Genomic DNA, 12,949 nt, shown 5'->3' on the forward strand with positions numbered 1-12,949 from the left:
ATTTGGTACTAAAGGCAGCTGCCAAGGGCAGCGTGGCCTCCCGGGTGTGCAAAAAAAAACTGGAAAAAAAATCCACCTTGAATATATTTAGATTTAAACTACTAATCACTATGAACTCTTAAAGGAAAACTGCATGTTTTTTGGAATTTTGCCCATCATCCACAATCCTTATGTAAGACATGAATACACGTCTTTCTCTTTTCTGTGCATTTTAAAGATATAAAAAGAGACAGCTCATTACTGCACGTAATGGGATCCACCTATGCCGCCGACAAAGACCGCTATTAAAAGACCTCCAAAAACCTCCAACAAGGTTTTATGGTTTTATATCCATGCGCTGACCATGTAGTAACAGGTACATTCATGATCACATGTAATACTGATAGTATTTTGTGTATTCTGGCCATTTTAAGCATTACCTGAACTTCTTTCCTTGGTGCATTGATTTCATATAGCAATATAGGAATGTTAACTTCAGCGTTAACTTTTCAAAAGTCAGACATAAAAACACAGCAGCAGTGGTGTCAGCTCAGATATGTAGCCTTAGCTATTTTGTAGTGGTCTGAGGCGTTGCGAGCGCGACACTGACACGCTGCACGTGAGTCTGTGGTAAAGCTAGTCGCTAGCCGGCTAGTAGCCAGCCGGTGTGTTCTGGCTAAGTGTCAATGCGCCAGTAACATAGTTCGATTGGCGTAACAATATGAACAATAATAACAACATTGTCGCTGTAGCTTGGTTATATGCGCATCACACTATATGTAAATGGAGCATTTCTGGCGCTTTTTGGAGCCTTTTTCAGAAGGATTTATCGGCGGAATAAGTGGTAATGCAGTAATGAGCTGTCTCTTTTTTATCTGTGTTTATATCTTTCGAACTCACAAAAAAGACAAAGACATATGTGTTCATGTCTCACATAAGGATTGTGGATGACGGGCAAAATTCCCCCCAAAAAGTGCAGTTTTCCTTTAAAATGGAAAGACTCCCATTGATTCAAATTTAGAGCAAAGTCCAATTAATATTACTTCGAAGTGTCATTATTTTTTAATGTAATTTGGCTTATAGTTTTATATGGGTATTTTATATACCTTTTGCATAGCTATTTTATTTAGCTTTTGTATATAGTTATTGCATAGTGTAAATGTAGCGTAATATAGTTATTGTGTGCAACCAATGTCGTTATTTAAATTGATGTTGATTGTGTTTATAATTTATTACTGTTATTTATTCTCTTATTTACAGGACTTTCTATTTTGTGGTAAGGATACCTGTATTTACATAATATTTCAGATTTTATTGTATTTATATGTAATTTGTTAACTATGTAAATTGGTTGACATGTTATCTTTCAAATGACAAAAACGTATATAATCATATTATTAATGTAATTATACTATTTTGTTGCTATTGTTCCCAAATAAGTTAGTTGAAACATTTTTTTTAAATCATTGTTCTGTGTTTTATTCTGATTACAATTATGATCAACAATTTAAAATCACGAAATTATTGATGGATCTAGACTCATTTCAAGTAAAAATAATCGGTATCAGCATTAATGGCCCTTTATTTACTTGGTATCAATCGATACCAACATTTGCAGTATCCCCAACTCTACCCCGCTTGCCTTGCGAGAGACGTCATGCTAATGTCGTAAAACAGTCGCGCTTACAGCAGTACGGCAGCTATGTCGCTTTACGGACAGTTCTTTTTTTTTCTCATAACAGTTCTGTGTAAGACAGCTGTCCTTGAAAAGATGGTGACAAAGTGATCGTGTATCAGTTGAACGTTTTAATTCTTGTTTAGCTGCTAGATGTATTTTTTTTTTTTAGCAGTGTGTTATTTATTCAGAGCGAAAGCCACGTGAGTATGACAACACTGTATAATAGTGTAGTGTTATGTACAGGATGTACGGTTTCATTCCAAATAGCTGGTTATTGAGTTATTGCTATGTGTGTACGGATACAATATCAAGATAAAGTTAAGAAGTTTCTTTTGGGGGCTTTACACAGTGTTAACCACATTAAATGAAGCTGCACGTATCCAAATCATTGTAGTAAATAGTTACTATTTAGGTAACAGTTACTGGAAAAATGTGTTTACAATGTTTACGGTATATCATTCACACATGCCACCGGAAGCATTATTGAATGGTATTATGCTGTAACGACGCGTTTCTATGTAATTAGTGCTCTGCAACCACACTATTGTGATAAAGTTATCTATCCATAGTGCTGAAATGCAGCGTAGGAGGAAACAACATGGAATTACAGTGCATCTGAAAAGTAGTGACAGTCCTTCGCTTTTTCCAACATTTGTTAAATACATTTTTTTTTCAAAATTGTACACAAAACACCCATAATGACAGTATGACAACATATGAAATGTATGCCCAAAAAATAATACTTTACATGTGCATAAGTATTCACAGCCTTTGCCAAGAAGGTCACAATTAAGCTGAAGTGCATTATGTTTCCCCTGATCATTCTTGAGATGTTTCTACAACTTTATTGGGGTCCACCTTTGTATATTTGTGATTTGATATGTGACATGTTTATGGTCCCACGGATGTACGATCACACGTAAATGGAAGCTCTACCAAGAGGTGGCCAGCTGTCTAAGCTGACCCGACAGGACTCAGCTATCTGCAGTGAAAAAGGACCTGATCTTGACCCACTTTGACAGAACTCTAGTGTTCCTCTGTGGAGAGAGGAGAACCTTCCAGAACAAAGGCATTCTCTGCAGTGATCCGCTGATCACAACTGGATGGTAAAGTAGTACTTTTGTACTTGAGGCTGTAATTGCTGTGAAATGTGCATCAACAAAGTATTGAACAAAGGCTGTGAATACTTATGCACATGGAATTTATTAGTTTTTTAAATTTTAAAACATTTGCAAACATTTCTAAAAAAACTTTTTCATGTGTTTTGTGTAGAATTTGGAGGGAAAATGAATTTATTCAATTTTGGAAAAAGCCTGTAGCATAAGAAAAAGTGGAAAAAGTGAAATGCTGTGAATACTTTTTGTACAGTACTATGGCTATTGGTAGTCACATTGTTTGTCTTCACAGACACTGAGGTCTGAAGCTCACTCAAGAAAACCAACACAAGATGGCATCTGGCTTCCTCAAGTATGCAGTGCTTCTTCAGAAGTACCGAACCCCACTGCTGATGGCAAGCTGCGGTGGCGTCTTTGCAGCCAACATGTTCTACCATGTCTTCCCTGACGTGTCCTACCGCCAGCTCTATCAGGCCTGGTCCAAAGGAGAGCCGGTCACATTGTCTGAGAAACTAGAGGAGCTTTTCCAGCAGGTACTTTGTTTACTGCAAATGAGACGTTATGAATATGAATGATGAAATTCACAGTTTACACAGCAGTTACCACATTACATGAATTTTGGGTAACTTTTTCAATATGTATAATAATGATACACTGTTGTAAGATAATATGCTTTTCTTTCATTAGATTTAATTAGAACCTTTATTATCATCATTATTTGCTGATTGCTCTTATATTGAGCTGTGTTAGTTCTGCACTACAAAATATTCCTCCTTTTCCGACATTGGCTTTATTGACAATTATAGAATCATTGCATGGATTGTAAATGGAAACTATTGATGTTGACTATTTTTTTTAAATTTCATTAAAATATATTTTATTTTATACATTATGTATTTTATTATAGATTTTTATATCTTTAAATTTTTAGTTATATCGAAATTGACACTGAGAACCTTGACTTGAACTGCATATTTTTTTATGAAATAGTTGTAGTATTAAGTCCTCATGTCCACCACAGAGAACACTGGAAAAATGTGTTGTTTTCAGTGTCTTAAAAATGTATTTATGTTCCAGAAACCATCTGAAACTATTGATTAAACCAGGGGTCACCAGGTAGCCCCCCACGACCACATGAGGTGCCAGCAAGCCTGCTTTTCATTGAGGTTTTCAGTTAATAATGAAAGAGCAGTAGAAAGAAATGCATTCTGAAATACAAAATATGAATTGTGGACACCAGCATTTTGTTAATGTTCTGGTAAAACAAGTATACAGGGAGTGCAGAATTATTAGGCAAGTTGTATTTTTGAGGATTAATTTTATTATAGAACGACAATCATGTTCTTAATGAACCCAAAAGACTCATTAATATCAAAGCTGAATATTTTTGGAAGTTGGAGTGCGGCTTTTTTAGATTTAGCTATTTTAGAAGGATATCTGTGTGTGCAGGCGACTATTACTGTGCATAATTATTAAGCAACTTCCTTTCCTTTGGCAAAATGGGTCAGAAGAGGAACTTGACAGGCTCCGAAAAGTCAAAAATAGTGAGATATCTTGCAGAGGGATGCAGCACTCTTAAAATTGCCAAGCTTCTGAAGCGTGATCATCGAACAATCAAGCGTTTCATTCAAAATAGTCAACAGGGCCGCAAGAAGTGTGTTGAAAAACCAAGACACAAAATAGCTGCCCATGAACTGAGAAAAGTCAAGCGTGCAGCTGCCAAGATGCCTCTTGCCACCAATTTTGCCATATTTCAGAGCTGCAACATCACTGGAGTGCCCAAAAGCACAAGGTGTGCAATACTCAGAGACACGGCCAAGGTAAGAAAGCCTGAAAAACAACCACCACTGAACAAGACACACAAGCTGAAATGTCAAGACTGGGCCAAGAAATATCTCTAGACTGATATTTCTAAGGTTTTATGGACTGATGAAATGAGAGTGAGTCTTGATGGGCCAGATGGATGGGCCCGTGGCTGGATCGGTAAAGGGCAGAGAGCTCTAGTCCGACTCAGACGCCAGCAAGGTGGAGGTGGGGTACTGGTATGGGCTGGTATTATCAAAGATGAGCTTGTGGGGCCTTTTCGGGTTGAGGATGGAGTCAAGCTCAACTCCCAATCCTACTGCCAGTTTCTGGAAGACACCTTCTTCAAGCAGTGGTACAGGAAGAAGTCCGCATCCTTCAAGAAAAACATGATTTTCATGCAGGACTATGCTCCATCACACGCATCCAAGTACTCCACAACGTGGCTGGCAAGAAAGGGTCTAAAACAAGAAAAACTAATGACATGGCCTCCTTGTTCACCATAGAGAACCTGTGGTCCCTCATCAAATGTGAGATTTACAAGGGGGGAAAACAGTACACCTCTCAGAACAGTGTCTGGGAGGCTGTGGTTGCTGCTGCACGCAATGTTGATCGTGAACAGATCAAAACACTGACAGAATCCATGGATGTCAGGCTTTTGAGTGTCCTTGCAAAGAAATGTGGCTATATTGGTCACTGATTCATTTTTGTTTTGTTTTTTAATGTCAGAAATGTATATTTGTGAATGTTGAGCTGTTATATTGGTTTCCCTGGTGAAAATAAATAATTGAAATGGGTATATATTTGTTTTTTGTTACGTTGCCTAATAATTATGCACAGTAATAGTCACCTGCACGAAGAGATATCCTTCTAAAATAGCTAAAACTAAAAAAGCCCCACTCCAACTTCCAAAAATATTCAGCTTTGATATTCGTGAGTCTTTTGGGTTCATTAAGAACATGGTGGTTGTTCTATAATAAAATGAATCCTCAAAAATACAACTTGCCTAATAATTCTGCACTCCCTATATTCGCTTTGTTTGGGTTTAAAATAAGCTCTGAAAATGTTACAAAAATGAGTACCTCTTGGCCATTTTCATTTTGTAAAAGTAGCTCTCACAAGGAAAAACGTTGGTGACCCCTGGATTAAACATTCAATTTCTACCTTTTAAAAAAACAACAATTGGATAAATAAAATAACTTACTTCTTTTGTGGTCAGTATGGGGGCCATTTTTGAAGACAGATCATGCAACAAAAATAGAAACACTTGTTTTGTAAGATTTCAAACGTTGTTAGGATTATTTCTATCAAATCGGTGGGCGACGCAGTCACATCCAAAGCGAATTGTCAACACCGGCCGCTTGTCCTCCTCTGAACTGCAAATCTGTCCGCGGTTGTTTGTCGCCTCCCGCGCACACGGGCGCTACATTAGCCGCCGCCCGACCGATGATCACATCGCGAGCCTCGATAACTCACCACACCCCGCCAAGTGCCTGCGATCAAATGCCACGCAACACGCCACCCCGGCGAGACATTTTACGTGGCATGTTTTGCAGGGTGCAAAACTTCTATCACTCTCACCACGACAGATAAGTCCCACATGGCAGCCGTGCTTGTTTGGGCTTTGTGAATGGAAAGTGGGCAGGAGATGAACGCGATAGGCTGGATGCTGCAATGGGGGCAGAGCTGATTGGCGGATGTGATCGGCGTTATAAAGCAAGTATCGGCATATACCAGTACCATGCTTTTTCCACTGAAATCGTCCGATACTGATCGGTGGCCGATTGGAGCACCCTGTTAACTGTTTTGGGGGATTCATACCAGATACTGACTGTTTTCAGACCTAAAAAATGCAGCAAAACTGCACATTTTTGGAGTAGCCTTTTATTGTGGCCAACCTAAGGCACATATGCAATAATCATCATGACCTCATGTTGGGTAACTTGTTTGTTCTTGGTCTTGGATTTGTGAAATACATTTCTCAATAAATGCAACTTATAGTCCAGTGTGACTAATCTATGTTTATTTACTCTTCATGACTAATTTTTTGACTGATGCCGCTTATAGTCGGGAATATCCGGTATCTCCGTGACGTTAAATTTGGTGTTGCTTTTGTCGCTTGTAGGTGTTGAAGGACTACGGCATCAGCTCACCCAAAACATTCTCCGCCTTTGCTTCCTTTGGTTTCCACCCAGTCGGTGCTGGTGTCCCGTGGCTCCCTGCAGGGGCACACATTGGCATCCCGGCAAACTTTAACAGCACGATCGACGACCATAGTGGCATCACGAACCGGAACATTTTCATCAATGGCAAAACCGTGGAGTGGGACAGTGAAACTGGCACATCCCTCAAGGAGTCACTGGTGTTTTCCCGAGACGCACAGAAATTTGCCCTAGCACGAGAGGTGGCCCGTCTGCAGTCCGGAGTGCCTCTCATGACTGCTGCAGTTGCTCCCTTCTGCCTGGGTGGGGTTTGGGTGTACAGCGTGGTGCTGAAACAAGTGTTTGGGCTCCATGCTGGGCCCGCGTTGTTGCGTGGAGCTGTGAACATTGTGGCGCTGGGGCTCGGTGCCGTGTCCTACTTCCTCACCTCGGATGCCGTCACCCAGTGGACTGATTACAGCTCGGACCAGCGTGCTGCTGGAGTGTCGCGCGATTACGCCAGGGGCGGGGTGGAGTTTTATGATAAGATTCTGTCCAGAAACAGGACACTGCGCTCACTTATGGGACAGAAAGGAGAGGAGATGTACGCACCCAGCGGAAACTTATTTCCCGCTCACCTCCTTCAGCTCAAACACACACCGTACACCTCCAGGAGGGAGGGGATCCTCACTCTTCTGAAAAAGGAGAACATTTAGATCCAGATAACTAATCATAGTCGGTGCACGGCAGTCCTCATCTTAAGTGATTAACACAGCCGTCCGTGACCTTGAATTCGTGGGAAATGCCAGCATTTTAGATTCAGACTTCACACGCTATGAATGTTTAAATGGTTTAAATCGGTCAAATAAAACCAGACTTAAGAGCAGTCATTTTCCCCACGAATTTTAATTTCTCATTTGTATGGAAGGCACCCGCTTTGAAAGCAAAAGTGAACATGCAGCAAAAACATTTCACCACATTCTTATTGGGCGGGGGGGGGGGACTTGTCATCAATCAGTCAGTCCCTCGCCACATCAAGCTTCAAATTTTGCGGCTTCACTCCTATCACGTTTTTTTCAAAAATATAGTAATTAATAAATCATGCTTCTCATTGGTTGAATACGGCCTACTTTTGCCTATGTTTTGCCTAAACTAAGCATTTTCAAGCATAGAAATAGCTAAATGAACTAAATACAAATATAAGGCATTCAGATGACACATTCAAAGACATTTAATGTTCGCTGAGACACACAAGATCCAGACTTGATTGCCGGAACAACAGGCTTTTATTGCAGATTTGAATTATCACTCAATAGGCACAGTAATCGCATGAGCAACTGTTGCCTAACTGTTCCCTAACCTGCACCAAGCTAAAACTCAACTATGAACCTGTCACGTCACTTCCTGTCTGCCCCCCCACTTAGTGCCTGTAGCACCGGAACACATTTACAGCAATTATTATACTTATTTATGTCTTAAGTGGCATATTTTCTCTTATTATGTTGACGATATCGGGTAATACGAGTGTAAAGGTGACCGGGGGGGGGTGTTATTCCATGTCTAGAGAGCTCTAATAATGTTGAGAACTGTATTTAGAAGATCGTAAACGGGTTTTCTATGCCCTAACTATGAAATTATTCAGTTTTATAAATAAGGAATTCTACTTTGCGAAAATTCACTTATCACAATCAGGTCTGCAACCAACTAATCTGAATAAACAAGGGATTCATGTATTCGAGATCGGTTGCATAGAGAGTGTAAGCCAACACTGTCGTCAAGTGGCTTACTGATGCGTGGGCGCACATCATGACTTTGAAATTCCTACAAAAGCAAGTATTTCACAACATTTATTTGCTCAAAACATTTTATATTTGCATTGTAAGTTATAAAAATGGTTAATTGTTATGTATTGTAATTACACCCACTATGCAATCCATCAAAAGAAGCACACCACAATGTACTGATCTTCTGTGACAAAAAGTGCTGATGCAATTTTGTGTATTCCCGTTGCAGTAATGCAAAACAAGATGTTCCTCCCATTGCCCTTTTCATCCTCCAGCATTCTGTGTCCCCACTTGTTCTTTTTTTTAACTGAGAAAAAACATGCCTAAGTGTCTACACATTTGCATGACTAGCTAATTTGTTTGGTGATAATAATCTTAATATCCAGCTCAGTGGGACCTCAGAACTCATCATGCAACACTCAGGTTCCCTGAGGTCATCTGTCTGCATATTAACAAGGTTCCGATATGATATTTTAATTACATTTCTAGTCCTCTACCCCGAGGACTGGACCAAAAATAACGGCTTGTAATTAATAATATTGCGGAATAGATACAGTGACACATTTTTTAAGTGGTTGTGCCAAGGTGGACGAGGCAATAGTGACAGTTTGAAGGGGTGATGGAATTGGTGCTACAAGGGCAATGCTACTGATTAGACATGACAAATTCTCAGAATTTTATGTAAAGATATGATTTCCGAACCACATGGTTAGAAATTGTGTCCCATCAAAGTGACTTTCACTAGATCCCATTATAAGTCAAATTAATGTGTAAAAGATGATGTAAATTCATGCATGACTCGTGTAAAACAAGAAAACAATCAGGGCTTTGACTAGAGTATGTCAGCTCACTGCATCATTGCCCTCCTTATGTGAAAGACGCTCCCAACACTGGCCTCACTTGTCTTGTCTTCATCTTCTGACTTGATAGTGTGCCATTCAAAGTGTACAGAAAGGCCCATTGTGTGACGTATTGTACTGGCAGCTATTTCACTGTGCACCACATGAGGCCAGTACAGTCCACATCAACCTTCATATACTGTCTCCTCTTACCCTAAATATGAATGACAAGGCTGACATTATCAATGAACATACACTAGTTCACTTTGATTATTGTTTTTATTCACAGTATATATTGTACAATTAAAAAAAATGGAAATTATAATTCCAAAATATTTGCAACACGGATACAACGTAAGCCCGCAGTAAATAACAAAGTACATATGTAATTGGTCCACGAGAGGGAATTTTGACCGAATCAAAGCCTTTGATTTTGTAGCGGCCTTACCTGGGCGCGCTCCCTAACTAACAGCGCGCCTCCCGCTCTGTGGCTCCGCCTCCGAGCGCTCTATTTGCGCAAGGGGTGGGCGATACTGCAAATGTTGCTGTCGAATAGATACCAAGTAAATACTTGACCGGTATCGTCGATGCAGACGCTTTTTAGTTGGAGCTTTACAAGCTCATTGAATGACTGAGTTTTCACTTTTAATTTGCTGACCGTGATTATAATCACAACAAATCACGGGACACGTAAATGTAATATATTTTATATTATAATCACAATACAATATGATACAATTAATATCAACAAAATAATATTATTTCTTTATTCCCTTTATTACGGAGCAAAACATATAAAAACAAAATAAAGAAAAATAGATTTGTGACAGTACAGCGACTGAAAATGGTAGCCATCCGACAGAGATACTAACATTCGTATCGTTACGGTCGACATTAGAATTGACCCGCCCAGCCCTTAATGTGCGCCATGACGTCACTGCTCGCCTCTGCTGCTGTGTTGCTGGACAAGCAGCTGCAGTGAGACGGTGGACGTCTGACAACAATCAGCAGGCGCATGTCGGGAAAGTCACAAAGGCAACATTTCTGTGCTTAAATCGATGAAGTGATTTACTTTTAGCATTATCAGTGCGTATCCGTTTGTGATTTTTTAAAAACCCTAACAGCCTGAAATGATTGATATTGGCTGTGTTTAGTCCATGCTTACCGTGGGGGCTCGTGTCTTCTTGTGGATTATCCGTGGTGGCTGTTGAGACAGTCGCATGGTTGTGGCCGGAGGAGGGCCCTCTATGCCGGATGGATGTGCGTGAAGCAGCGGCGGACTGCGACCACTTGTGAAGACTGTCGAAATGATGCCCAGGTCTCGTCGGCAGCGGGCGAACTCCTCTTGAATGTTCGGGCTCTGTCGCCCCAACATAGACCATTTCCTCACACGGCAAACATTTTATTCCGTGAAAACTGGACGCCCCCGGAGCAGTTTATGACGGTAAGAAAGACACATTCGCACACTAAATGCTTCTTTTTTCGCCATTTCTTTTACGGCCAGCTGACGTTAGCTAGCATGCTACCTTAGCTCGGTGCTGTCACTTTGCTCCAAGTTGCTTCACGCGTTGATACCATGACAAATAATTATTCTACTAATACGCAACACCATTGTTATAATGCTGCCCTAAACGGTAATATTACCATTAATTTTACTTTATATAGTGGTATGTCAGTAAAAATGTGTGCGGGGTTGAACGTGTGCTCCATTCAGAAATAGCTGTGGCTAGCTGGCTTGTTTGCTAACGCTGCTAACCGCTGCCCCATTCAGTACATCGCAACGAGTTCATGCATCTACCAAACGATCAATTATGCGCGTAAATGGACCACATTTAGTCTTACTTATTAATGAATCCATCCCAGCCTTGCCTTAGTGAACATGAACGATTAACTAAAACGCTCAGTTAATAGGTCATTCATTGTAACGTCACAGTGTACAATAAGCCCTTTAATGACAGCCCAGTTGGCGTTCAATGGCGCTTGCATGCCTTTAAATATGGCGCACAATTATTGAAGAAGGAGCACTCTTGCTTGTTTATGCTTGCACGAAATGTGTGCTCCTTTAAACTGCAATATGGCGACGGCAGACCATGACAATCAAACTATGCACATTTTCATTCATTGTCCCAATTTATGTGAGCATGAAATGTCCCTACGCCAATACAGCCTGATACGTGCATTGCAGGATGCGGGGTGGTTTTCGCTCGCGTGCACGTCGTTTGCTGCGCGCCGAACAGTTGGAATGAAACAGTGGAGGCTGTTCACTGCGAGTTCAGTAACGCAAGTGAAGGCTTCATGAGATGAGGCGTCCTCCTTTTTTTCGATGACGTAATCCTCTACCATCCGTGCCACATCTTTTGGGTCGCAGTCGGTCCCTCTGCTGCCTGCTGCTGCTGATATCATATATCTGCTCTGGCCCGTTTGCTCACCTTGATATCTGTAAGACCCTCTCTCTTAATGCATTTACAAAACACCTTCACAGGAGACCATTTTTTTTTTCATCAGGACGAATCTTGTATTGGATTTCAGTTTTGTGAGGGGAGCTCTATAGATTGAACAATCCTCTCAGAGATCTGTATTCCTTAAAAACCAGCGACTGTGTGATTGGGGATCATCAGGGATCAGTGAAGGAAGGCAGTATCGACCCCTCCCCCCAATGCTGCTGAAGAACTGATGAAATACTGTGTAGAGGACAGCCATTGTTGTTGGTTATGTCTCCATATGTCTTTTTTGATGGCTGGATAGTGTACACTCAGTCAAAACAGACATGCATACGTAATACAGTGCATATAAACAGAGAAGGAAAACAGCAAAAATTACATTGATGAGTTTGTGTTGCGTTTTGGAGCTAGTCGTTTTCCATTATGAAAAACGGCATCTTTGTTGTTTTCTATACTTGGCTAACAGCCCTGACTACCCTTGACTGTGCAATTGCCCTAAAGGAGGAATTTTCAAATGGTCTCAACCTGGGACACACAATCTCCAGTGGTCATTAAGTTGTGACCCACTTTTATTTAAGCCAAGCGAATCTATTTGTTTTTTTTAATGAGCTATGTCATCTTTTGAAATATTAATACACATCATTTCATGTCCAAAGTGCTTTTTAGAGGAATTTCGGAAGACATTTTAAGCAGGAAATAAGGAGAAACATAACTGCATACAAATAATGCATAAATTAAATTTGTTATAAATACAATTAGGGCCGCACGGTGGTCTAGTGGTTAGCATGTTGGCCAACACAGTAACAGTCTGGAGATCGGGAAGATTTGGGTTCGATTCTCTCTTGGGCATTTCTGTGTGGAGTTTGCATGTTCTCCCCGTGTGTGTGTGGGTTTTCTCCGGGTACTCCGGTTTCCTCCCACATTCCAAAAACATGCATGTTAGGTTAATTGGTGACTCTAAATTGTCCATAGGTATGAATGTGAGTGTGAATGGTTGTTTGTCTATATGTGCCCTGTGATTGGCTGGCGACCAGTCCTGGGTGTACCCCGCCTGTCGCCCGAAGTCAGCTGGGATAGGCTCCAGCATGCCCCCGCAACCCTAAAGAGGAGAAGCGGTATAGAAAATGGATAAATACAATTACAGTCATCCCTCACCACCTTGCGGTTCG

General features: G+C 40.8%; 2 protein-coding genes across 6 annotated transcripts in view; both read left to right on the top strand.

Annotated features, from left to right (window-relative positions):
- Positions 1 to 1,541: 1,541 nt before the first annotated feature.
- tmem177 (transmembrane protein 177) lies at positions 1,542 to 10,073 on the top strand. 2 transcript variants are annotated; one of them, XM_054786328.1, is made up of 3 exons: positions 1,542 to 1,857; positions 3,065 to 3,305; positions 6,701 to 10,073. In XM_054786328.1, the coding sequence occupies exons 2-3, from the start codon at positions 3,105 to 3,107 to the stop codon at positions 7,430 to 7,432; spliced, it is 933 nt and encodes a 310-aa protein (XP_054642303.1). In that variant the 5' UTR covers positions 1,542 to 1,857; positions 3,065 to 3,104; the 3' UTR covers positions 7,433 to 10,073. The 2 variants fall into 2 exon arrangements, with proteins under 2 accessions (XP_054642303.1, XP_054642304.1); XM_054786329.1 differs by lacking the exon at positions 1,542 to 1,857 and adding an exon at positions 1,888 to 2,763.
- Positions 3,156 to 12,949, top strand: part of ptpn4a (protein tyrosine phosphatase non-receptor type 4a) — an 88,138-nt gene continuing 78,344 nt past the window's right edge. For 3 of the 4 annotated variants that reach the window (XR_008572380.1, XM_054786325.1, XM_054786327.1), the window contains exon 1: positions 10,636 to 10,783. The gene's annotated coding sequence lies outside the window, so the exon portion shown is untranslated. Of the gene's footprint in view, positions 3,306 to 10,635; positions 10,784 to 12,949 lie in introns of those variants that run through there. The other variant, XM_054786326.1, reaches the window with a different exon arrangement.

The sequence above is a fragment of the Dunckerocampus dactyliophorus genome, chromosome 9 (genome assembly GCF_027744805.1).
Source record: "Dunckerocampus dactyliophorus isolate RoL2022-P2 chromosome 9, RoL_Ddac_1.1, whole genome shotgun sequence".
Lineage (NCBI taxonomy): Eukaryota > Metazoa > Chordata > Actinopteri > Syngnathiformes > Syngnathidae > Dunckerocampus > Dunckerocampus dactyliophorus.